This window comes from Vicugna pacos, chromosome 6 (genome assembly GCF_048564905.1).
Source record: "Vicugna pacos chromosome 6, VicPac4, whole genome shotgun sequence".
NCBI classification, from domain to species: Eukaryota; Metazoa; Chordata; class Mammalia; order Artiodactyla; family Camelidae; genus Vicugna; species Vicugna pacos.
The window spans coordinates 63778628-63804463 of record NC_132992.1 but is presented as its reverse complement, the minus strand read 5'-3'; the positions used below and the strand labels follow the sequence as shown (position 1 = coordinate 63804463).

Genomic DNA, 25836 nt, shown 5'->3' with positions numbered 1-25836 from the left:
TCTGCCTGCCTCAAGTCCCTGGAAACTCCCTGAAGAGCCCTGGTATGGGCTCCTTGCTGACTTTGGTGGCGAAAAGTGATGCTTGGTCTCACCCTACCTGCCCCTTCTCCCATCTGCACTGGAATGACGCTGGGCCCAGGTGCCCCAGTTGCCTGAGAAGGGCTTTGTGTCTAGGAGGTGAAAGATTTCTTTCAGAGAGCAGGATTTCTCCATAGTTGTGCAGGAAGGAGTCAGCAGTTTCCTAGCAGCCTGTTGAGTGGACAGTTTTAGAAGCAGCTGCTGGAGACCAAAGCATCAGGTGTTAACGGTCCAAATGCTCTCTTAAGCTACCTGTGAGAACGAAGATGGCGTCATTAATGAGAAGTTTTTAAAATATTTTCTTCTCAGATTTCTAAACATGGAACAAAGTTCTATCTAGAGACTATATATTGGGAAAATGTACTATTCATGGGAATCTCTATAATCAGCAGCAATCATTTCAATGTACTGTCAGAAGAAAAAAAATAATTGGCTCAGCATCTTTCTTTTCGAGGTCCGCCATTGTGAGTGCTCCTCCCGCCCCTGAAACAGGCCACTGTGCAGATAAACCTGTCAGTTACTTGTGCAGACCCACCTACGAGGAGGCTTGTGTGCCCCCTGCACTGTGTGGTCTGGGGCAGTTTCCCCTGGGCATAACACTTTCTCCCATCATCCCCTCTCCCTTCTTGATCAAAGCTGGTCTTCCTCTTGGAGAAGGCTTTGCAGAACCACGACTGGTCCCCTCCTCTGGGTGACTGCTATCTTTCATTGTGAAGATGCTTTATCAAATATTAATACTCTGAGGTTAATAATAAGACTCTGTTCCCTCCCCATGCGGTGCAGTCTGAGTGAGCCGTGCGAATAGCCTCCTCCATCTCTGGGACATTCCGGCCGGCCGTCAGCTTCATTTCCAAGGGCAAGTTCTGACTGTGCTTCTGGCTCCTGGGAGCAGCCAGCAACCCCTCCCTCTCCCCACTGGGCCCCACTTCACGCTGCTTGACTGAAGAGGCACCAGGCGTGCTGTTTTCAGAGCATCTGTAGCAACTGTTCATTTTCCCTTTTTATCACATCACTGAGAAAGAATGACAGGGAGGCTGGTAGCAGCTGAGTCTCTGGTAGCATCTTGCCTCCGAATCCTTTGGCCTTCAGACTCTGGAAACCGGATCAACTGGGGAATCTCTTTCTAAGTCTAGTGATGGGGAAGTGACTCAAATAATCACACATGTGTCTATGTGCATGTAGACATGGGCACCATGACAAATTATGATAAAAGCTATGAAGATTTAGTGGGAACTGTGAGTTTGTCGCATAACCTACAGCTTAGCTCTCATCCAGGGATGAGTAGGGGCTTGTCTGAATGAGAGTGAGGGGACTGCTGGCTGGAGATAGGAGGGGCGGGCAGGAGTCACATCACTAGGAGCCTTACAGGCCACAGACATCTTCAGGGTCCTGGCCAGAAGCAGCAAGAAACTTAAAAGGGGTTGCTGAGGAGTTTAATGAGGTGATATTTGGAAAGGAGCGGCAGAGTTGAAGGGTTAAAAGGTGGGAGCCTTTAGCAGGGAGAGCTGTGGGCTCAGGACAGGGGCTGTGGCCTTCAGTAGGGGGCCAGAGGGGTGGCACTGCTCCCCACCCATCAAAGTGCTTTTCACATGGAAGTGACATAGTTACATTTAGATTTGGAAGGTCACTCTGGCCTCAAAGGGGAGCACAGGTTGTGGGAGGCTGTACAAAAGTCCAGGACAGAGAAGGTGGCTGTGTGGGTCAGCTTGGTGGCCAGAGGGAGGAGAACCTGGTCCATCCCAGCAGTGTGGTTCTTCTGCCATCATGGACTTCCCCTGGTTAGGTGACCTTGGCCAATTTACTTCTCTTTCCTCCCGGCCTCGGTTTCCTCACCTGTAACACGAGGGGCTTGAACCAGATGGTGTGGGAGGCCTTTCCAGCTCATAGCCTGGGAGGAAACCCCCTTAAGGCAGCGCTGACCATGTGCCTCTACCCTGAGCTGTGGAGCTTTGGTTCCTGGATTGGGGAAAGGGAATCAATCCTTTTCGGTAAATCAGTGGGTTCTCCAGAAGTCCTCTGTTAATTAAAGGCTGGGCTGAGGCTGAGTCTGGACCGTCCTGTCTTCTGTGACCTCGTGTTCTCAGCATGTGCCGTCTCTCCCTGTGGCCCCCACCTGCGTGCATGACAACAGTGATGGGTATGTGTACGGCTGCTTAGTGTTCTAGGTGCCTTTTGTCCAGATGATCTCACTGACACAGCAACCACTCTGAAGTAGGCAGAGTATAGCTATTACCACCCCCTTTAGAGATGAGGGAGGTCACATGGCAGAAAGTGCCAGGACAAGACTAGAATCCCAGGGTTTTAAAATCATCCCTGTGCTGTTTGGGCTACAGCACTTGGCCTTTCTTGAATGTCCTTCATACCTGCTTTTATCTCCTCCACATCCCACCAGAGACATCTCTTCCCATTTTCATTTCACCGCTAGCCTCCTGTGCCTCTTTGATCAAAGCCCTGAACTCATTTTAATTTCTGTCTTACAGCCTCCAAATGCTGTCCCCTGCCAGGCCAGGGGACCCTTGTTCTGTGATATTGTCCATATCAGCTCCTGTCACTTCATTTCCTTAGTTCACATGTCAGTGGGGTCACAGCACCTAAAACAGAGACTTCTGCAGCCGCCTCCGAGCCAGTTTCCCAGGCTCCAGCCTCTCCCCTGTCCAATCCCATTTATGCAGGGCAGTTAGAATCTTTTCTCTCCTACAAATTTTTAATGAGATACCACTTTAATTAAGAACCTTCAGGCTCTTCTTTACTTGGAGTATAAAGTTCAAATTCCCTAGATTGTCCTTCGACTTCTTTGCTCTGGTAAGTTAACTGCTTCTCACCCTCACCCCCAAAACATACACCCACACGTACCTAACATGCACACATCCACACACACATATGTGTTTGCCCCACCAGGGGCTTTGACCAAGATTCCCCCTTCCTTCTCTGCCATTCTAAAACCATTATCATCCTCAAATGCTGGTTCAAAACTAGGCTTCTTTAAAAATTTTTTTAATTGAAACTGATCTATGATAACTTTAATTTTCCTACAATATGTAAAGATGCTATTTTATTTTTCAAAAAATAGGGTGATACTTTTAGATCTTTAAATATTTTTATTAAACAAGAATATTTATTTCATGTAGAAAAGATCAGAAAGGCAGATAAAAAAGAGAAAACTAGAAACATTGTTAATACTCCATATAGATATTGTAATGCCTATGGATATATGGCTGTATGTGTATGTGTAAATATTAACATTACCTATAATATTATAATCTTAGAACATTTTTCACTGAGCAATATACTATGAATATCTTTTCATGTGTGTAAACATACAGATTACCATTTTCATTTCTGTATAATCTTTTTTATTAATGTACTCAGATCTAGTTAACTAGCATCCTAGTGTTCGACTCTGAACACTTAAAGTCAGTCTTATGGTCTTTATCCTTGCACTTACAGGAGTATCTGTATGTTCAAATGTGTTTTTGAGTATGTAGTAGGCATCTTAAACTTCTCTCTTAGAGTCAGCCCCAGCTGGATCTTAAATCTGTATGGGCAGGGAACCTATGCTCTAACTGTTCACAATACCAGTGTGATGAAAGCTGGTTGGTTGAAAGAAAAATTCCTCTCCAAACTAAACAGTAGCATCATTTATGATGTGCCCCCAAGGAGACTGCCCCTATGGCAGGCTTTATAATGGATTGGCATCTCTGTCATTGAAGTTTATCACAAGTTCATGGGAGTTAAAGTATCACTCACTCAGGTTCCCTAAACTCGGCTTCCTGGCATGAGAAGGAAAGAAATCCCAAGTTGTAAACCTGCAGAGGGCTCAACATTAAATGCTTGTTTTCAGGCCCTAGCTAGTGGTCCATGGCCTCCCGTGGTACCTTTTCTCCCACTTGCCTTTCTGACCACCAAGCTTTACCCGTAGCTTAAACCCATGTGCTGGTAAAAATGCAGGCTTCCTCAAGAAGGATACCTTTTTATAAGTCGTTTATTCCTCAGGTTTTGAATTTTATATCCTATTTTCCTTCATGACATCTGTTGTTTCTTATTATATAAGTAATACATGTTCATTGCAGACATTTTAGTAAACATAGATAAGCAAAAAATAGTCACCCACAATCTTAACACCCAACAGTAACAACACCCAGCATTAGCTTTTTTCTGTGAATCTATGCAGATAGTTCTACAAAATTGTGTTCATATTATGCATGCAGTTTTATAATCTGAATTTTCCTTTAAAATGCATTTTAATACCCTTTTTGCCATTGAAAGTTTTTATTTCACCTTATTCATATACTTATAACTGTAACAAAATTATTAAATAATCCCCTATTGAATATTTAGGCTGCTAGTCTCTACTTTTGAGAGCAGATTTTTAACAGAGAAAACAGGGAGAGGCATGAAGCAGTCAAGGAATTTTCTAGGAAGCCATGGCTGGAATAAAGAGATGGGCCTAGAACTGGGTAATTAAGTTTCCGAAGATAAGACATGTCAACTTTATCATTTAGCTTAAGAACAACCAGTGGACAACAGGCTCTTATTTTTGTAACAGCCCCACTAGGGACTTTTAATGACAAACTTCTGGGATGCCTGTGACTTCAGGAGGTAAAGCAGGTACCAAAGTGGGTGGGGCCAGCAGCTATTGTGTGCTATTGCCAAGAGTGGTGGAGGGAAGTTGAAAGAAGGGTCAAGGAGGAAGTCTGGAGAAGTGTAACAAAAGAGAAGGAAAGAACCTGGACCCTAAGGGGAGAAGTGTGTGCTTTGATGCCCCTGTAGGGGATAATCAGAGAGTAGCTGTGTGGCCTCAGGGAGGCAGAGTCTACCTCTTCGCCATCAGACCTTGCTCCCAGGCTCCATCCCAGGAGGCGTCAGGAATGCTCCCGCCACATAAACCTCCTCCCTCTCTCCCTTCCATCTCTCTTGTTGGCCCAGGTGGTTAACTATGCTTATGAATTTTTCTGGTGAAAGCCCCTGAGGCAGGGGCCCACAAGGGAACAAAACTATCTTAGAGAAAGGAGGAGAGAAAAGTTTAATATTTTCTTTAGAAAAAGAAAAGTATACTTCTGTATTGAATAAGTAACATAGACACCCATTAGGTAAAACTCAACAGACATAAAAGGGCAAATAATAAGTTTTATTCTCATCTCAGTCCTCCAGACCCAGTTCTTTTCCTATAACCAGTGTTATCAGTTTTTCATGTATCTTTCCAGGAATGTTTTTTGTATATATAAGCAAATGGTCTATATTGTTTTTCTCAGCATTTTTATCCCACTATACATTGTTTCATACTGTGATTTTTAGTCCCACTCAATATACCTTGAAGGTTGTTTTATAGTAATACATCAACAGCCTCCTCAGTCTTTTTACAGCTGTATAGTATTCCAATGTATGGACATACAGCTTTAATTTAATCAGTCCTCTGTGGGTGGACATTTAGGTTGTTTCCAGTCTTCTACTATTTCCAAAAATGCAGTGAATAAACTTGTATGTAGATTATTTTGCAAATGTGTAAGTCTGTCGGTAGGATCAATTCCTAGAAGTGGAATTACTGGGTCCAAAAGTATGTACAGTTGTAGTTCTGATTCGTCTTGCCAAATTCCCTTTTATACCCTCTCCAGCAACATGAATATTTTTTCCCTACATCATTGCCAACATGGTATTTGTCACATTTTTGGATCTTAGCCCATCTGATAAGTGAAACATAGTGTCTTGGTGTACTTTCATTTTACTTCTGAGCTTTTAGTGTGAAAAATTTCAAACATACAAGAAGCAGAGGTAGAAGTATAATGAATCATCACCTAGGTTTAACAACTATTAATATTTGGCCATATTTGCTTGTCCATTTTGAGACTGAAGTAAATTGAAGATTATCATGACATTTTACCCCCAATACTTTAGTGTGTATACCAGAACAAGAGGATTTCCCACCTAGCTGTAGTACCATTATTACACCTCGTAAAATTAACAATAATTCCCTAATACAATCTGATACTCACTTAATACTCAAATTTTCCCAGTTGTCTCAAAAATGTCTTTTATGATTAACTTGTTCAAACTAATTAAGGACTAGGTATTAGATTTGTGTGTGTGTATGTATGTATACTTTTAATTTGTACTTCTAATATGAATAGTTTGGACAACTTTTTATACATTTTGTATAATTTTTTTCTGTTACCTCTTTGTTCACATTCTTATGTCCATTTTTTAATTGAATTATTGGTCTTTTTCCTCATTAATTTGTAGATATTCTTTACAGGCTAGGTAAGGTAGCCCTTTGTGATGTAAGTTTTTTTTAAAACACAATTGAACTTTCAATCTTTTATTTCATGGCTTTTGGATTTTGTGTCAGAGTTATGAAGGCCCTTCTCTACACTTACATTATAAAAAAACATCCTACCATAATTGACTCTGGTTTTTATTGGTTTCATTTTTTACATTTCAAGTTTTGACCCAAATGAAATTTATGCTGGGGTATGAGATATGAATTTAACTTAATTTTTCCTGGGTGGTCATCTAGTTTTGTCAATACCCTGTACCCAGTTATCTATCTTTCCCCTTCATATTTGAAGTATCAGACAGTAAATGCCTGTATGTACTTGGGACTATTTCTGTTCCATTGATGTATCTATTCATATGCTAGTACCACACAATTTCATTATTCTAACTTTATACTGTACTTTAATACTTGTTAGAAAAACACCTAGGAATGTTGGTCCCCCTTTATTACTTTTCTTTTCTGAAATTTTCATAGCTATTTTTGTTTATTTTTACAATGAGTTTTCTAATTTTGTCTAGTTCTCCCCAAATTTAAGTTATAAAGTCTAAATATATTTTAGATAATATTAAATACAGAAATCCAGAGTAAATTGATATCTATATGATATTGAGTTTTCCTATTCGAGAACTGAGTGTGCTTTTCCATTTGTTCAAATCTTTGGTGTGCCTTGGGAGCCTTTGAATAGATTTATACTGATTTTGCACAATTGTGTTTACATTTAGGCTGAAACATTTTGTCTTTTTGTTATCATTGGGTGCCTTCTAAATTCTTACTTCAGAAAATGATCCTGCCACACCTTCCATGGTTCCTTTTGCCTCTAAGATTAAATTTAAACTTCTTAGCTTTTCATTCAAGGCTTTTCACATCCAATCTAAAACCTATTTTCCACACATCGTCTTCTTACCTGTAGCTACTCAGCGGCCCCTGAACAAGCTCCATCCTTCTGTGCCTCTCTGCCCGGTTGCCGTCTCCCCCGCTCCCCTCCTTCCTCCGCTGCCTGTGCAAAGTGGTTTCCTTCACAAGGCTCCCCTTGACTGCTCCAGTTAGAAATGACCTCTCTCGTCTTTGACCTCTGACCATTTTACATGTGCCATTTATCTGGTAACTAATCTGATATTACCTTGCAACAGCTGTTGTATTGTTGAGATGAACTGCCCTTTATCTCATGTGGTTACAGAACTATTTGTGCATCTGTGTCTTGTTTCCCCCAATAGATTGCGAGGCCCTCAGGGACAGTGAGCCTGCCTTGTGCTCCCTGCAGCCTCCAGGACGGGGGCCCTGCTTGTAGTAATGATAGTAGTGGCACTGGTACCAATGACAGTTAACATTTACTGCAGGCTTTCTGTGTGCCACGTCCTGTTTCAAGCCCTTCCCATGAATGAACTCATTAGTGGATAAGTATTTGAGTTTTGTTGGGTTTATTTGGCCTCAGACTAAACCTTTGAGGTAGGGGGTGGGGGCGCATAAGAGAAAGGTCACCCAGTCACCATACCCAGAGGGTAATTCTAGCCAGCTGGTCAGAAAGGAAGGTGAATTTTCTAAGGAAAGAGGAGAATGGCGACAGCCTAGGAAGGAAAGGGGAGAGAAGCAGACGGGAATGGAGGGGCCCTGAGCTTGATGGTTACAGAGACATGAGTATTTCCTGAGGTTCTGGTGGCTTTGAGTCGGGCTGTGCTGCTGGTCTTGCCCCCTTCCCTGCCTGGCAGGGTTAGGGCTCTGGAAATAAGGCCTGGCCCTGCCAGGGCTTTGCTGACTCCTCTTTTCCACAGTGGCTCCCTGCAGGATGGCCCAGGTCCCCGGGGACAGCAGGTCCAATGCATGGCCACCTTCCCAGTCTGTCTGCACCCCTGGGGTTCCCAGCCCAGCTGGCTCCCCTACCCTCTCCCTGATGAGGGGCAGCTGGGCTACTGAGCTGGTAGAAATTTACCCCCACCTCTGGGACTTCCTCTCCTATGACCATCGTTAACCTCTCAGAACTTTTCCCCTTTCTCACCACTGACTGCAAAGTGTTTCAGGGTGCTGGGGATTCTGGGCACTTCCACCCCAGCCTTCAAGTAAAAAGCAGCCAGAAAGCCACCTGCCTGAGCTCTCAACCTGCAGCTCCAGCATTTTGGGGTCCAGGAAGCATTATTTGTGTGTTGAGGACTGGGGAGAGCTAAGGGTGATTTACGTCTGCGTCAATATGTGTTCCAGTCCAGCAGCCTAGAATTAAATTCCATGTCCCAACCAGAAGCTCTTCCTTACACTTTTCTGAGCACAAATAAATGGGTCTCAGCACCCGTATAATGAAACCTTTGGATTCTTAAAGACAAGAAAAGAAGAAAGGAAGAAAGGACTTTTGCTTTTTGAGACGCTCATCTCTAAAGGGGCAAAGATGGTGAGTCCCTTGGACAGAACTCCACATCTGATGGGAAGGATTAGCCTCGTGCAGAACAGATCTGGTCTCTGGAGAAGGCACCGTGGGACTGAGGCTGGCTCTGTGGAATCTAAACACACTTCAGCATAAATGCAATCACTTTCTGGCCAAAATATCATCAAGACTTTGTTTACGTTTTGCTGAAGCAGTCCTTGAAATCAGGGAAGTGTTCCAATAAGTGAGGAGGTTTTCCTCTTGAAACTTTGCCCAGGGGCCCAGAATAAACAAGTGCCATTTAAATTTTATATTGATTTTGGATGTGTATAGTCAATAGCATTTTTCCTCCTCTTGGAAATCTTTTGTTCCTTTGTTTTTTATTTATTTGGGGGGGAGGTAATTACATTTTTTATTTATTTTTAGAGGGGGTAGTGGGGATTGAACCCAGGACCTTATGTATGCTAAGCATGTGCTCTACTCCTTGAGCTATACACTCCCCCTTGGAAATCTTGTTTAGACCACTTCCATAGAGTTTTTTGCATGTGACTTCAGTGCTCATCATATTTATAATAGAGTTTGTCTGCATCAAGCACCGGGGCTGTCTTTCCTATCCTTTAATGTCCACCTCCACCCAGAGCCTGGCATCTGATGGCTGTACAGTGAATGTTTGCTGAAATGAATGAATAAGTAAAAAAGGGTTCTGAGTTCCTAACACCAAAGTGGCCACAAAGTAGGGAGAGATTTGATGCTGTGAGCCTCGGGAACTGCCAGGATTATACCCTTGAGGCCATGCTGGCTGGGATCCTGTTTTTGTTGTTGTTAAATCAGACATTTAATAATTTAAGAAGCCAACCCTTCCAAGGTTTAGGCTCAGCTGAGCAGACAGTTAGGCTGCTCCCGCAGCGATGACGTTCCCTCCTGGCTGGGTCGCTGTGGTCTGCCGTGGCTGTGACCAACCTGAACGCATCCTCCCCAGGGATCCTCCGTGGCCCTTGGCCCAGCCACACTGCCAGGTCAGCTCCCGCTGGGATTCCTCAGCCAAAGTGCCCAGAAGCAGGTTGCCACAAACTGTTCACTAAAGCAGACTTCTCTCCCTGTTTCTGTCGTTTCTGCCTCCCTTCTCTCTCTCTTTCACCCTTCCCCCAGTCTTTCTGCTATCCCAGCCTTTTTTCTCTCTCCAGCATCTTGATCAAGCTGCCTAGTCCTAACCAGACAGGCACCAGCATTTATTTTACAGTATTGATTTTAACAGAGGTGCTAAGAGGTAGCCCATCCAAACTGGTACAGCCTCGGCCAGAAGCCTGGTTTGGGCTGAGGCTGACTTAGAGTAGGGTGTCATGTCAGCTTCCCAGGTCTGAAGATGGGGACCCCTTTGTGCCATTCTCGGGGTGAGAAAGAGGGCATAGGGCCATGCACAGCCCCTCACCCCATGTGGCTCACACGTCCCACATAGGCTCACTATTCCCATGCTCACCCTTCTCCTCTGCCCACCAGGAGCTCCTTGAGGACGGCAATTGTTTTACGTATCAGTGGGCTTCATACAGGGTGGCCCCAATATGAGCTAAATAAACATCTGCTCAGTCAGCTCCAGTACAGCTCTGGAGACCTACTGTGCGCCAGACTCCAGGCCTTGGAGATAGAGAGGTGAACTAGACAGACTTTGCTGGGTTCAAGGAACCTGTAGTCTTCCCGGAAAGACAGATTTGCAACTAATAGGAGGACGAGGAGAGACAGAAATGAGAAATGCAGATGTGGGGGCCAGGGCACACAAGGGGAGACCAAACCTCGACGAGGGGTCCGAAGGAGCTTCCCAGAGAAGTGCTGTTTCCACGGACTCCTAAAGGATGACTAGGAGTGATTGGGGTGGGGTGGAGGGGCCGGGAGGCAGAGGAGATACTTGTTGGATGGGCGGACGGGTGAACCTGGTGTTGAAATCTGAGCTCACTGGCCCAGTGGTACAGAGCATTCTGACAGGCACCGGAAAACAGATGCCTGGACTAGGGTGTCTTGTAACCATGGTGGTGGAAGTTACCTCTTTGTTGCCAGTCATGGCGTGTGGACCTGTGTCGCCAAAAGTCTATATGCTCTGGTCACAAATGCTCCTCAGAAGGAGATGAAATAGATACACCAACCTCCTCTGCCTGGGGTCGGGGGCCCCTGGGGTTGAGATGAAACCCTTTGACCCCAAGTCACATGGCAAATGGACCCTGCCAACCTCAGGCACCTCACCCAAGGCTCTTCTCCCCACCCAGATGAGCGGGAAGTTGTTCAGAAGAAGACCTTCACGAAATGGGTGAACTCACACCTGGCACGTGTGTCCTGCCGTATCACCGACCTCTACAAGGACCTGCGGGATGGGAGGATGCTCATCAAGCTGCTGGAGGTGCTCTCGGGAGAGACGCTGGTAAAGCCCCTTTCTGTGCTGCAGCCCCTTTCCCTGGGCCCGTGGCTGATGCTCTGTCCCTGCATCAGGAAAGACATGGTCTGGGGGTATCTCCAGTTCTCATGACCTTCCAATGTTTCTCCCTATTCTTCTGAGAGGTTTCAATACTAATAATGCACACAAGGTGTCCACGTGGCTGACTGGGCTCTCTGAACATGATCATCTAAACATGTCCTAGCATAAATGCAACCACTTTCCGTTCAATATGCCATCAAAACTTTAGTTACATTTTACCAATGCATTTCCAAATTTCTAGCCACTCCTACTCCTTCGTGCTCCTTCCAGAGACCATGCAGAGCTCCTGACTTTCTCCTCGTGGGGTCTGGGCATCTGTGGCTGGCCTGAGGCGGGCCCCCCTCAGCCTCCTCGCACAGGCTCCGATGGATCCCATTACTCAGCTGGAGAAATTTGCATCCTTCTCGGAACCAGGAGGAAAGCAGGAAAGATAATTTCCTGTGGTCCATCACTCTGACAAGTGGAGATTTGTAGCCCACCCAGCAGTAATGCTGCCCCTGTGGGAGAACCAGGTCAAGGCTCATGTTTTGCTAAGTTATTGTCATTGTGACCTTGGGCCTGTCAGGCAGGACCTTCTTTGCATCATTTCCTCCACGTGTAAAATGATACCTGTACCTGATGTAGTAGTCTAAGATCCTCGAGGTTTCAATGAAAGATACCACATTCTCCTATTGCTTTTTCAACTCCAGACTGAAATTAAAGACTGTCTCTTACCCTGCATTGAAAGCCCACCAGAGAGAGTTACCATTAAGAACCCTTCAAATGGTGCAGTTACTCATCAATCGTGGTCCCCTTGAGTTCTGGCTGTGGCCATTTGGGATACGGACGGAGATGATCAGATGGTGGGAAGGACCCATTATCAATCACCAAACTAAAAGCCACTCTTATCACCAACCAGTAGCAAAAATTTCCCATAACTGTGCCTGGCACACAGTAAGTGCTCAGTTAACTACCTGTTGTGTTACTGTGTTTGAATGCCATTTATCACCCACTCAGAAGGCTTTGTTGAGACCTGGCAACAGCACTGATGCAGCCCAGTTGCAGAGCTCTAGGTGCTCAAGACGGGGAACCTCTGAACTTGGCTAAAAGGATGGGGTTGAAGTGTCAAGGAGTGAGCGTGGGCACTAGAGTTTGACATGGAGGGTAGAGGGTGGATGCTGATGGCACAAGCTGGTTCAGGCTGCAGCCACCTCTAGGGTGACCATAAGGTCCTTCCATGCCCACGGGGGCAATGCTGTCCCTCAGCCAAAGCCCACGAAAGGGAAGATGCGCATCCACTGCCTGGAGAATGTGGACAAGGCCCTGCAGTTCCTGAAGGAGCAGCGTGTGCACCTGGAGAACATGGGCTCCCACGACATTGTGGATGGCAACCACCGCCTGGTCCTGGGCCTCATCTGGACCATCATCCTCCGCTTCCAGGTGGGCTCCCAGGGGCGGGGGGTGGAGGGAGCCTTGCTGGGCCAGGCAGGCTTGGGAATTTTACAAAATGGTGAACGAGTGTGAGCGTTTGTGCATGTTCTGGAAGGCCGGAAGCCTGTCCTGTGGGACAGTGCTTGTAGGAAGGAGAAACCATCCTCTGCGTTGTCAAGTTGCTGAAGTCCAGGGTGAGATGTTCAGTCAATAGTGTAGCCTTTTGAGAGAGAAGATAGAAACTAGTAGCTGGGCTGAGATCTGGCTGGAAGAGCTGCTTTTGTCCCCTTCCTCTCATAGATGGAACCTTTTGGTTTTTATAATAGTTTTGTTCAGAAATTGCAAAAACGATACAGAAGGTCAGCTTTTATGTTTTTCAGTCAGAAGCTTTTCTTGCCCCACCCTGAAATTCAAGGTCCATTATTGTAAGGAAATTTGGAAGGTACAAGGGAGGGAAAGGAGGGCCTTCCACCTGCTGGTTTGGGGACAGAAAGAACCTAGTTGGAAGAGAGAAAGGTGGAGAGAAGGAAGACAGTGCACAGCTCCCAGCCTGAAGGTCTCACCCAGGTGGTCTTGGGTGTCCAATCTCACTGTCCGTGTGTGCATGTGATGAAACACTAATCACAGCAGAATTGGGAAAAATGAAAAGGCTAGAGGAGCTGCTAATCAAAGCACAACACCTTCCAACATTCGTGTTGTGCCTCAGCCTGCAGGGCCTCATCACTCCTGAGGAGGAATTGCTATTTTTTCTGGGCCTCTCCTTAGAGTTTCAAGTTGGAGCTGTCTCCTCTGGCGTGGGGAAGTGGGCTGAGGCAGGGAGGCAGGCCCCCAGGCCCCAGGGCTCGAGCTCTGGTGCGGCTGCAGGGCTGGTGACTAGATGGACGGCTACAGAGGAGGAAAGCCGGAGGGGGCCTTCCAGGGAAAGCAGGAAGGCTCTGAGCCAGATACAGAACTAAGTCCTCCCTCTCTTGTTCCTGCACCCCAGATTCAGGACATCGTTGTCCAGACTCAGGAAGGTCGTGAGACACGCTCGGCCAAGGATGCGTTGTTGTTATGGTGTCAGATGAAGACGGCAGGGTATGCCCTGGGAACCAGCCGCCACCACGCTCCCCTCCCCTGTGCTCCCCTCAAGCGCCGCCATCCCCAGGGGCACAGACACCGTCACCCATCACCAGGAGCTATGGCAGCTTCAGTGTCATCAATGCAAAGTCTGTCCTGACCTGATTCTTTGAGGCCTGAAAGACGGGCTTCTTTCTCAGAGTTGCTTGGGTCAGACTGTGGGGTCTGTTGGGGTGAGAGTCCCTTGGGCCCGCCTGATGGGGGAACCTCTTTGTGTGGCTTTTAGTAGCTGCCCCTCTTGTTGAAGCGGCTCGAGGAGGGCCAGGTCCCTTCCTCTCCTGATGTATTGGCCCTCGGTTCACACACCTGTCAGGGACCCCAGAACAATCTGTTTCTTAGGTCTTAATGTTTCTCTTGGATGCAGCTACCCCCATGTCAATGTCACGAACTTCACCTCCAGCTGGAAGGATGGCCTGGCCTTTAACGCCCTGATACACAAGCACCGGTAAGAGTGGGCAGAGGGCTGGGGGACTGAGGGGGCCCTGGGGGAATTTGGACACTTTGCTCCTAACACGTAGGTTACTGTTCAAGCTTCGCAGGAACGTACCTTCTGCTGGGCCTTCTCTCACCCTCAGCATCCTGCCTCCCTTAAATTCCATTCCCCGGGCCGCTTCCCTTCCCCACATGCTGGTGCTCACAGCTGCCCTGCCTCTGCCCCGTCTCCTCATGCCTCTCCTGCTCAGCCACCTCCCTACATCTACCCAGGGTCTTTGCTTCATGCCAGGCCTGCCCTGTCGGTGGGGGATGCAAGGCATTGCCCCCCTCCCGCCCTTTAACAGTCTGGCTTTGTCCTCAGACCTGACCTGATCGACTTCGACAAGCTGAAGGACTCCAACGCCCGTCACAACCTGGAGCACGCATTTGACGTGGCTGAGCGTCAGCTGGGCATCATCCCGCTCCTCGACCCCGAAGGTGAGCCAGGGCCCCCACCAGCCCTTCGCTGCGGCACAGCCATAGGAGACAGTGCCTGTGCTGGACAGAGCACCTGGAGGAGTGTGGGCCAGGTGCTGGGCGAGCAGTGGGCACAGCAAGGGCATGGTGGCCCAGTCAGGGCTCTGCTCTGGTCTGCTCTTCAGATCCAAGCTGGTTCCAGACACCTCCCCTCTCCTCCCCTACTAGGGCCCACTGTAGTCTTTCCATCCTTTTTTCTTCTCTCATACCTTGTGGTCCTAACATGGATTTCATCCTCTCGCCAAATTGCAGTGCCATTCTTCTCCCACTCTTACCTGTCACATGGTGCCTGTAGTTGTACTTCGTGCTGGAGAAACTGGGAGGTGAACCACTCAAACCTGACATTTCTGGCTTCCAGTTTGGTCCTGAGGGTGCACCCTTTCCCTTGCAGATGTCTTCACAGAAAACCCTGATGAGAAATCCATCATTACCTACGTGGTGGCATTTTACCATTACTTTTCCAAGATGAAGGTGCTGGCAGTAGAGGGCAAGCGTGTCGGCAAGGTACCGAGCTGCTCCGTGACCAGAAGGTCCCCATTTCCTTGCTTGCCACACACAGGCCTTGACTGAGATGCTCTCTTTCTGTCCAAAGAGCTTTGCGTCTGGGCCCCAGCTGCAGGGGAGGGTGCAGGTCACCCATCCTCCACCACCAACTTCCTCTAAAGCCAAGCTTTGCCAAGTTAATGGCTCCCAAGCTGGTCGATGGTCTGTCTTGAATGCAGTCATAGCCCATAGCTCTGAGCTGATCTTCCACCTGCAGACCCATGTCTTGTAAACATTCCCACAGGAACTAAACGGGCTCTTACTTGTTGGTTTAGTGTGGTTTCAGGCCTCTTAGGCTCCCATGGCTTATCAGGGAGCCACCCCACTGAACAGACCCTCATGCCAGACTCCTCTCCCCTGCTGGATCCTTAGCTCCTCCAGGGAGGGGACCGTTTCTCACTCATCTTCATGTACCTGCTGTTTAGCAAAGACAGTACCTGTAAGCCCTTGATCCCTAATACCTGTTTTTAAATAAACAGGGCCTTGGCGCCTCTGGTGGCTGGTGTCCTGGCACAGCAAGCTTACCAGTCTTTTTTAGGGTTAGGGATGGGGGAGCTGGTCCTGAGTCCAAGCATGACCAGGTCCCTCCTGATGCTGCTGGTGCACTTCCAGCCCACTTTCTGTCTATCAGTGGTCTTGGGCTCAGGAAACAAACCCAAAATAAACATTCTAGGGCTTGCAAAGAGGAGGACCACCTCAACTGTGGTCTCCATTGGCGTCCTCATTGGCGTCCTGACCATTCTGATGAAGATGAGTCATAAGGTGATTCCCTAGGTCATCGACCATGCCATTGAGACTGAGAAGATGATTGAGAAGTATAGTGGTCTGGCCTCAGACCTGCTCACCTGGATCGAGCAGACCATCACCGTCCTGAACAGCCGCAAGTTCATCAAATCCCTGTCCAGCGTCCAGCAGCAGCTACAGGCCTTCAGCACCTACCGCACCGTGGAGAAGCCGCCCAAGTAAGGGCCTGGGCACTTGGGAGGGTGGGCGTCGCAGCTGAGAAACCACCTTAAAAAGTTGGAAGGCCTGGAGAAGGGACCTGGGAGGCACATCCTAGAGGTCAGAGCGCTACCCATCTGTCACCTACTTCATCCTGTCTTGCCTTTCTGCTCCCAAGCCGTCAGCCTACAGGAAATGGGCATTGAGTAACCCCTGACTCATAACCAAAGAAAGTACTTTCCCAGATCCCTGAGGGGGAGCAGGAGTGAAATCGCAGGCTTCAGAGTCTCTTCAAAGAGTGTATGCTGGAAAGTTCCTCTCTGTTTGCACACTGAGCTGTGGGTTTGTTCTCTGATAATGACCTTTGTATCCACAGCCCCAGAGCTCTCTGTGTGGGACTTTGTAGATCGCCAAGCACATCCTTCTTCTCTCCCTTCTGTCAGTGCTCATCCATCAGCAGAGCACTTAGCCTGCCTCTCGGGACCTCTGCTCCACTCCAGTGTGTGCAGGGCCTGAGTGCACATACGCACACACAAACACAACCATGCATACGCACGCACGCACGCGCGCGCGCACACACACAGACACACACACACGGCATTCCAGCTTGTCTGCTCTTAGCTTGCCTGCCTCCCCTGAAACAGATTTCTAGCTCGGTGGTGGTACCTGCTGGCTTCTTCCTCCTGGGCTCATTCATTCATGACTCTTAAACAGGGAAAGATGAGATGCAGAGTCTAGAACGTGCTATAAACAAGTATCTGATTTCTGGCCCGACACTAACCCACTTTTAAAGTCCTAAATCCAATACAGATAACATCCACTGTGAGTCTACCAAGCACTGTGCACAGGAGTGATACCTCTTGGCTGTGTAGAGAGTGCCCGAGGCCTGTGAGCCATCAGATCTATTAGGCTGGCCTCAGGGCTGGGACCTTGCTTACCAGGTGAACTCCAACTGCTATGTGGAGGAGGCAGAAGTGGGTAGATACCTGGGGACATGCAGAAATGGGGAAGTACTCAGTTACCTGGAGCTTGGACCCTGGGTTCCAGGCATCCATCCTGCTCCAGTCCTCATCTCCTACACCTACAGTCCTCCCAGAGCCCGGCCTTTCGTCCCAGCTCAGAAGCATCTGGCCTTTGGGACAGTTCTCAAGAGGGCCGACTCATTAGTACTCAGGTGAAAGTTGCTTTCAGTGCAATATATTCTCACATGCATAATGCTGCTTCAAAGGTTTTATTGACTCAAGCAGTAAAAAACTGACTAAAGAGCCAGACAGAGCCTTCAACACTTGCAGAACAGGAAAGAGTTTCCTTGTATCGCCTGATAAAACTTGATATCTGCAGGAATTCCCAAAATACTCCAGTTAGCTATTCCCCCATGGAAGCAAATGATAAGCACTGTGGTAGTTGTGTTTTCTCTGATTCATGTTGTAAAGGCTCAACCCCTCTTAGATCTCAGCTGGTGAGTATCATAGACTGATAGATGTTGTTAACAGGTAAGTAAACCTGTATAGATCCTCCTCACTTTTTGTTTCTAAGAGAAATACGCATTGCTGTGCAAGCTCCAAGGTGCCAGGGTTCCAAGTTCACTTTAAAAAAAAACAAAACTGGCTGTGGGAATCTTGACACTCATCTCCCTACCTCTGCTTTCTCAACAGGTTTCAGGAGAAGGGGAATCTGGAAGTCCTACTTTTTACCATCCAGTCCCGAATGAGAGCCAACAATCAGAAAGTGTACACGCCCCATGATGGGAAATTAGTGTCTGACATCAACCGGGTATAGCCGTGTTTTCCGTTACACATTGCCAGTGGGTTGACTGAGCACCTAATAAGGGCACAGGGAACGGTCACAGGACAGGGTTAAACCAAGCCACTCTCTGTGGTGTTATTAAGGACACCTCTAGCTATGGAGGGTGCTCTCTGAGCCTACCCTGAGGGGTCAGACCCCACTCACCATTCATCAGTTCAGCCCCCTGTTCAGAGGCCCAGAGTCCACTTTTTGGAGCCAATTTTATAGTCTATTCTCCACAGAACCTTGGGGTTGTTTTAGAATATTAAGTACTTAGAAGAGAAATGCCTTAAGACATTTCAGAGGTTTGGAGGCCTAAAACCACCTAGAAGTTCTAGTAGGATGGAGGTAGCTGTTTAGTCATTGATAGTTCACTGAGCGCCTGGAGAGGGCAGATGACATTGCAGCAGGCCAGCAGACTGAGGCAGGTTAGAGGGAGAGGGAACCGGGAGTTCACAGCCAGTGCTGCCTGAATCTTTGGCCCAGACAGAGGAGCCAAAAGGCTGTCACTGAGCTTTAATCTAGGCTCTGCCTGTTTCCTAAGATCATTCAGTGTCGGGTAAAAGAGTGGGGACCCCCAGACCCCAAGAGCTCTCCCCTATCCCGAGCAGGCCTGGAAAAGCCTGGAGGAAGCTGAGTATCAGCGGGAGCTGGACCTGAGGAATGAGCTCATCCGGCAGGAGAAGCTGGAGCAGTTGGCCCGGCGCTTTGACCGAAAGGCCGCCATGAGAGAGACGTGGCTCAGTGAAAACCAGCGTCTTGTGGCCCAGGTAATTGGGGCCACACTTGGGGACGCAGGAGGAGAGGATACTGTCCAGAGCCCGCAGCAGTTATGGGGCTGCAGCCCGACCTGGCCTCTCCACAGGCCTTGCAGCCTTGCTCCCTGTGATTGGGTGAATTGAGATTCATATCTGTGCAGATACTAACTACTACATATATGTAATAGATAAACAGCAAGATCCTACTGTACTGCCCAGGGAACTATATTCACTACCTTGTGATAGCCTATAATGAAAAAGATTATGGAAAGGAATATATATATGTACAACTGAATCACTATGCTGTACACCAGAAATTAACACAACATTGTAAACTGACTACACTTCAATTTAAAAAAAACAGATTCACATCTGATAAAGTACTCTCCCAGATTTAGTAAGTCTCATTTTTAGCAGAGCCTCACAATCCAGAAATGGCCCCTAAAGTTGTCTTATATGAGCCAGTAGCAACTGTTAGAGCTGGGGTTCGAGTTAACACTTCAGCGGTCCTCTGGGGGTGTGCTGAAAGCCTTGTGTGTCAGACATGACCCTTGGACTCTGGCCTCTAGGGCCATGTCATGTTTCACTAGCTAAAAATTGACCCCAGGGCTGATTCTCCATGAGAGCATCTGATCCTTCCCACTTGGAGCTTGGAATCCCATTAAATTCTACCCAGAAAGGGGAAAGCAAGTATTCTGAGAGAACTGGAGAGTGTGCTCGTGCACCCCAGATAGCGTGGAGGTAAGCCATCTGTGGCAGCTGTGTGGTTTCCAAGTGAGAAGCCCCTTCCCACCCAGAATCCAGCAGGTCCACTCAAGGCAGGATGGTGGATGCCAGTCAAGGCTCTTGTGAGACACTTAGTCTTTGGAACTTGGCTCTGATAAGATAGGATGGAAAAGAAGGCGGAACTCACTTCCTGGGAAAGGGCTTTCCCACCCAGCAATTGTTCTGAAGGGACCCGCCGTTTCTCTGCATTTGAGGACCGACTTAAGGGACCCTGACTGAGCTGCCTGTTTGCCTCCCTGTGGGACAGGATAACTTCGGGTACGACCTGGCAGCTGTGGAGGCCGCCAAGAAGAAGCATGAGGCCATTGAGACAGACACGGCTGCCTACGAGGAGCGGGTGAGGGCCCTGGAGGACCTGGCCCAGGAGCTGGAGAAGGAGGATTACCACGACCAGAAGCGCATCACAGCCCGCAAGGACAACATCCTGCACCTGTGGAACTACCTGCAGGAGCTGCTGCAGTCCCGGCGCCAGAGACTCGAGAAGACGCTGGCACTACAGAAGCTCTTCCAGGACATGCTGCACAGCATCGACTGGATGGATGAGATCAAGGTGAGCCCTGAGGACCCCCATCCCCTGCCCACCTTGGGCTTTGGCGCCCACTCTTCAGTGGGCTGTGCTGCCGTAGGTGCCTCCCAGCCCCATGTCCCTGAGTCAGAGTGGAGAATCAGAGGCAGCACAGCATCTGGCTGCACCTGCCTCTCAATTGCTCAGCTCACTCTGCTCCAGCCCATGTCTGCTGTGTCCCTAATGATCAAGAAATCTGGGGTTCATAGCACAGGTGCCAACCTGCAGAGCCTAGAAGAGACAGACATCCATCAGGAGCCTGGAGAATCAGGCTCTCCATGATCATGATTTGACTGATTGGAATCCAGACCTCCCGACACAGGCCCACCAAGAAGTCTGAGTCTCCTCTCCCTCTGCTGCAGTCACTCTCAACTGAGAACACACATCTCACTGACCATGGAGCTTTCTAAAAATACCCATGCATCGGCCCCAAACCTGGGACAGATGCAGGAGATCGAGTGTAGGTCTTGAGCCGTGAGAACTGCTCCCTGGGTGATTCTGATGGGCACCCCCAGCAGGAGCTCCTGCTCTATAGCTTCTTCCGCACTGAGCAGCAGCCTTTTCCCAGCTACATCTGACTCACCCTGTTCCCAGTGCCATGGACTCTCCCTTTGGAGGGGTCTGTTCTCTTAACATTTAGGTCTCTTTACCTCCCCTCACTTCCTCTACCCTGTTTTCTTTGCCAGGCTCACCTCTTGTCTGCTGAGTTTGGGAAGCACTTATTGGAGGTTGAGGACTTGCTGCAGAAACACAAATTGATGGAGGCCGACATTGCCATCCAAGGGGACAAAGTGAAGGCCATCACTGCTGCTACTCTGCAATTCACTGAGGGGACAGGTGAGACCTCTGGCTCAGGGCTCCAGGACCCCAGCTTGGATAAATCTAGCTGGAGAATTCTGCCTCTTTCATCAACTCATGGTGCAAGAAAGAAGCTTGAGGGATGGCAAACTTCTCCAGAGAGCAGGTGTCTGCTTTGGTCGTCTATAGTCAGAAGGTGTTTATAAGCACCAGTAAGGCATCCTCCGTCTTTCCTTCTCTCTGGTTGTTCAAGTCACAGCAAAGACGATTTAGATTTATAGTTTCGGGTCTAAATTGGGAAATACCCACTGCCTCTTTGAAGAGGATTGAAGAATCCTCTTGAAATTTGTGTCTACGTCTTTCAAAAAATTCATTTCACATTGTGCATTTCTATTGAGAGCTAATCCAACTTGTAACCTCCCTTATTCCCAAAGTTTCAGTCGAAACTGATCATAAAGAACTAATTAAAAGCCTATCCTCTGAGCAACTGGGGCCCCCTGCATCCAATCCCAGAGCCCCAGTGAGATCCCAGGCTCTAGATCGCATGGTTCTAGCCTGGCACCTGATCTGGCTTGCCCACAGATGAAGGCCTTCCCCTTTTTGTCCTCCCTTCTCCCATTCCTCCCAGGGTACCAGCCTTGCGACCCCCAGGTCATCCGGGACCGTGTCAGCCACCTGGAGCAGTGCTTCGAGGAGCTGAGCAACACAGCGGCCGGGCGAAAGGCCCAGCTGGAGCAGTCCAAGCGGCTCTGGAAGTTCTTCTGGGAGATGGATGAGGCCGAGAGCTGGATCAAGGAGAAAGAGCAGATTTACTCCTCCCTGGACTACGGCAAGGACCTGACCAGCGTGCTCATCTTGCAGCGCAAGCACAAGGCCTTTGAGGATGAGCTGCGCGGGCTGGACGCCCACCTGCAGCACATCTTCCAGGAGGCTGAGGGCATGATTGCACGCAAACAGTTTGGATACCCGCAGATCAAGGCCCGAATTAAGGAGGTGTCTGCCCAGTGGGACCAGCTGAAGGAGCTGGCTGCCTTTCGCAAGAGGAACCTCCAGGATGCTGAGAACTTCTTCCAGTTCCAGGGCGATGCAGACGACCTGAAGGCCTGGCTGCAGGATGCCCACCGGCTGCTCTCAGGAGATGACGTGGGGCAGGATGAAGGGGCCACACGGGCCCTGGAGAAAAAGCACAAGGACTTCCTGGATAAGTTGGAGGAGAGCCGCGGGGTGATGGAGCATCTGAAACAGCAGGCCCAGGCCTTCCCCCAAGAGTTTCGGGATTCCCCAGATGTGACCAATCGGCTGCAGACCCTCCAGGATCTCTACCAGCAGGTGGTGGCCCAGGCAGACCTGCGTCAGCACAGGCTGCAGGATGCCCTGGACCTGTACATGGTGTTTGGGGAGACTGATGCCTGTAAGCTGTGGATGAGTGAGAAGGAGAAGTGGCTGGCCCAGATGGATATCCCAGACACGCTGGAGGACCTGGAGGTTGTGCAGCACAGGTCCGAGGCTCCCCTTCCCTTCCTCACCTCCCCTCACACAGTCTGTGCTCTTACTGTAGGGACAGCCTCTAGATCAGCAAGGGTCTCTTTGAGAGGCTGTAGGATGCCTTTTATCATAGCAGCCAGGCACCAAGAGTCCAGAGTTCTGATCTGGCTCTGTGACTTCGGGTACTTCACCTCCTGGGGCCTTTCTCAAAATAAATCAAAGGGTCTCTTTCTAGTCCAGGTGTTTGGTTACTTTTCAAGTACAGCAGCCTTTGTTCAAATGAATTGTGTATAGAACCCCTGACATGTAATGCAGAGGAAAGTGGAGCTGATCTGGTTAAGGGGGAGGCAAGAGGCTGGACCCCACAAGCTCTAGCTTTCTGTGGCAGCCCCTAAGCCACAGAGCCGTGAGGAGCCACAGAGACCAGTTTGCAAACTGCCAGTCTGCAAGGCCACTGTCATTTCCAGGATTCCAGTTCCATTAGCACTCGAGAATGGGAAGATGTGCCCCCAGCATGTGTGGGATCCCAGCATCTTGAGTACAGAATCCAGGGGATTGAGTGGAAGAGGTCACTCCCTGGAGCAGGCTGAGGTGGTCCCATGCTGATGCTGGAGGGACCTGGGCTCCTACCCAGAAGGGTCAGCTGTCAGAACCACACAACACCTCTCCCCTCAGCAGCTTTCCCTTCTCCTACCCAGGGTTGGAGGACCTGGCTAGGGAGGCATCCTTCAGGTCAAGGTGTCAAGGCAGTGAAATTAGGGTCCACGGGCAGCAGCTGGGGCAGTGGAGGCATGGCAAGTAGTCTCTCTGGTGACCAACCCCCACGCCTCATTTCCTCCTGCACCTCCCTGTTGAGTGGCCTGTGTAGTAAGTAACCAGCTCACTCCTAGCCTGATCCAGAAATGCTAAACCATGAAACTGGACCCACGAACCAGAAAATAATGTGTCAGCACACCTTTCTTCTTTCTCCTCTCTCACCTGGTCAAATGTATTTAGGAGGTGAAAGGAGAAAGTAAGAGCTACATGTTCTGGAGACTGAGTGACCACTGCTGCCTTACCAATCCTCAGTTTCTCTGTCCGTATCAGGTTTGACATCCTGGACCAGGAGATGAAGACTCTGATGGCTCAGATTGATAGCGTGAACCTTGCTGCCAACAGCCTGGTAGAGAGTAACCACCCGCGCAGTGGGGAGGTGAAGCAGTACCAGGACCAGCTGAACACCAGGTGGGAGCATGGGGAGGGCTTGGGGCTGGAGGCTTCTTTTCCTGGCACCTGACTCACCCCTGGGGGTGTGACCCAAAAGTCAGGATGCCTGCTATGTCCTGCCCAGTTTGTACCCTCAGAGTTCCTGCCTCACTCAGCCATACTCACCTTCTGTCACTAGAGCTGAAGCAGCGAGGAGGAGGGACCTGTGTGGTGACCAGCCCAGGGACAGGGAGAGATGTGTTCACACAGCTTCAAGTTCTGTGCCTGGGGCGGGTGTGTGCTGTGCAGTGGAGGGGACACTCTAAGTGCATCCATAGTTAGAATCGGGCCATATGGTTCTCAGGCTACGTTTCCCCGGATGTTCTTAGGCAGGAAAATTGCTTTCTGAGAGCTCTTAAGTACTGTCCATAAAAGAAAGCTCCTGCTTGTGCCAAAATGCAGCTTTGTAATGAGACTGGCTTGAATGAAGAGGAGAATTAGCAGGAAGCCTTGAGCACACTTTGTGGCCAGAACGAAAAACGGGCCCTGAGGAGCCTTTGAAGAGGGGCTGCTTTCAGTACAGGGTGTAATTGCCCCGAGTTCCTCGAGGATCTCTGAGGACAGAGCACACGCGTATATTAAGTTTGTTGCCCTGAGCCCTATGCACACCCAGTGCCACGCGCTCACCACCTCTGCACTGCCGCGCTCCCTTTCTCCACACTTGTGCCTGAGCCCTGCTCTGCCCGAGGCAGCTGGGAGGTGGGGTTAAGTAAGATTCAGCTGTTTAAAAAAAAAAGGCAAGGGGCAGCACAATGGGGGCTTAAGGGTAGGCAAGGGGTGACCCTTCCCCACCCAGATACTTTGGAGCCATTGAGCAAGGCCAATTGGGAGCAGAGGGGTATAGCTCAATGTAGAGCGCATGCTTAGCATGCACAGGGTCCAAGGTTCAATCCCCAGTGCCTCCATTAAAATAAACAAACAAACAAACAAACCTAATTACCTCCCCCCACAAGAAAACAATTTTAAAAAATGAATAATGGGGGATCCATGTGCAAGTGCAGGACAGACAGAGGGACTTGTCAGCTAGCACATTTGTGACTTGAATGAGCTATAGTCAGAGAATGATCTTACAGACCCCTAAGCCGTGCACCAAGATATGCTTGTATTTCGAAAAATCTGGGGAACATGCAGAGCATCATGTTCCTTTACTGATGTTTGGAATAACATCACAGCTCACCTCCTGCTGATGGAAATCTCTGATTGGCAGTTATGTTGTCTTGGGTAAAATTGGATAAACAGATTTTACTCATCACAGCTTGTTGGATAGATTTTTTTTTTTTCCAGCATGTAAGGTCTATCAGGAGAGACTCTAGTGGGAAATCTGAAAGGGACACCTTGTGAGAAGAGTTAAAGAAGAGGGTGTCTCTGTGTCCCCCATCCCCCTCGGCAGGTGGCAGGCATTCCAGACCATGGTGTTAGGCCGGCGGGAGGCAGTGGACTCGGCCCTTTGGGTGCACAACTACTGTGTGGACTGCGAGGAGACCAGCAAGTGGATCACGGACAAGACAAATGTAGTAGAGTCCACAAAGAACCTGGGTCGGGACCTGGCGGGCGTCATTGCCATTCAGCGCAAGTTGTCGGGGCTGGAGCGTGATGTGGCCGCCATCCAGGCCCGCGTGGGTACCCTTGAGCGGGAGTCACAGCGGCTGATGGAGTCACACCCTGAGCTGGAGAAGGACATTGGCCGGCGGCAGGCGTATGTGGAGGAGCTGTGGCAGGGCCTGCAGCAAGCCCTGAAGGGCCAGGAGGCCTCGCTGGGGGAAGCCAGCCAGCTGCAGGCCTTCCTGCAGGATCTAGATAAATTCCAGGCTTGGCTATCCACGGCCCAGAAGGACGTGGCCTCCAAGGACATGCCCGAGTCCCTCCTAGAGGCTGAGCAGCTCCTGCAGCAGCATGGGGCCATCAAGGATGACATTGACAGGCACCAGGAAAGCTACCAGCAGGTCATGGCATCTGGGGAGAAAGTAATTAGTGGCCAGACGGACCCAGAGTACCAGCTCTTAGGCCAACGGCTGGGTGGCCTGGCTACTGGCTGGGACTCCCTGCGCCGGATGTGGGAAAGCCGCAGCCACACCCTCACCCAGTGCCTCGGCTTCCAGGAGTTCCAGAAGGATGCCAAGCAGGCTGAAACCATCCTCAGCAACCAGGTAGGGAGAGGCATTCAGGACTTGAAGGCAGGGGATATCTCTCGGGGCAACAGGAATTCCTAAGCTGTAAGTCTGTATAAGTGCTACAGGACTCGGGGACCAAATTATGCTTTTCTTGGCCTCTCTCTCGCCACTAGTTCGG

General features: G+C 49.2%; 1 protein-coding gene across 6 annotated transcripts in view; it reads left to right on the top strand.

Moving 5' to 3' along the window:
• Positions 1-25836, top strand: part of SPTB (spectrin beta, erythrocytic) — a 139082-nt gene that overhangs the window by 80041 nt on the left and 33205 nt on the right. For all 6 annotated transcript variants that reach the window (XM_072963223.1, XM_072963222.1, XM_072963227.1 and 3 more), the window contains 14 exons: positions 10955-11106; positions 12406-12579; positions 13556-13647; positions 14054-14134; positions 14486-14601; positions 15032-15144; positions 15958-16145; positions 17781-17898; positions 18522-18680; positions 19702-20004; positions 20706-20856; positions 21446-22316; positions 23389-23526; positions 24938-25694. In XM_072963223.1, the coding sequence (XP_072819324.1) occupies positions 10955-11106; positions 12406-12579; positions 13556-13647; positions 14054-14134; positions 14486-14601; positions 15032-15144; positions 15958-16145; positions 17781-17898; positions 18522-18680; positions 19702-20004; positions 20706-20856; positions 21446-22316; positions 23389-23526; positions 24938-25694 (3413 nt within the window). The remainder of the gene's footprint in view (positions 1-10954; positions 11107-12405; positions 12580-13555; positions 13648-14053; positions 14135-14485; positions 14602-15031; positions 15145-15957; positions 16146-17780; positions 17899-18521; positions 18681-19701; positions 20005-20705; positions 20857-21445; positions 22317-23388; positions 23527-24937; positions 25695-25836) is intronic.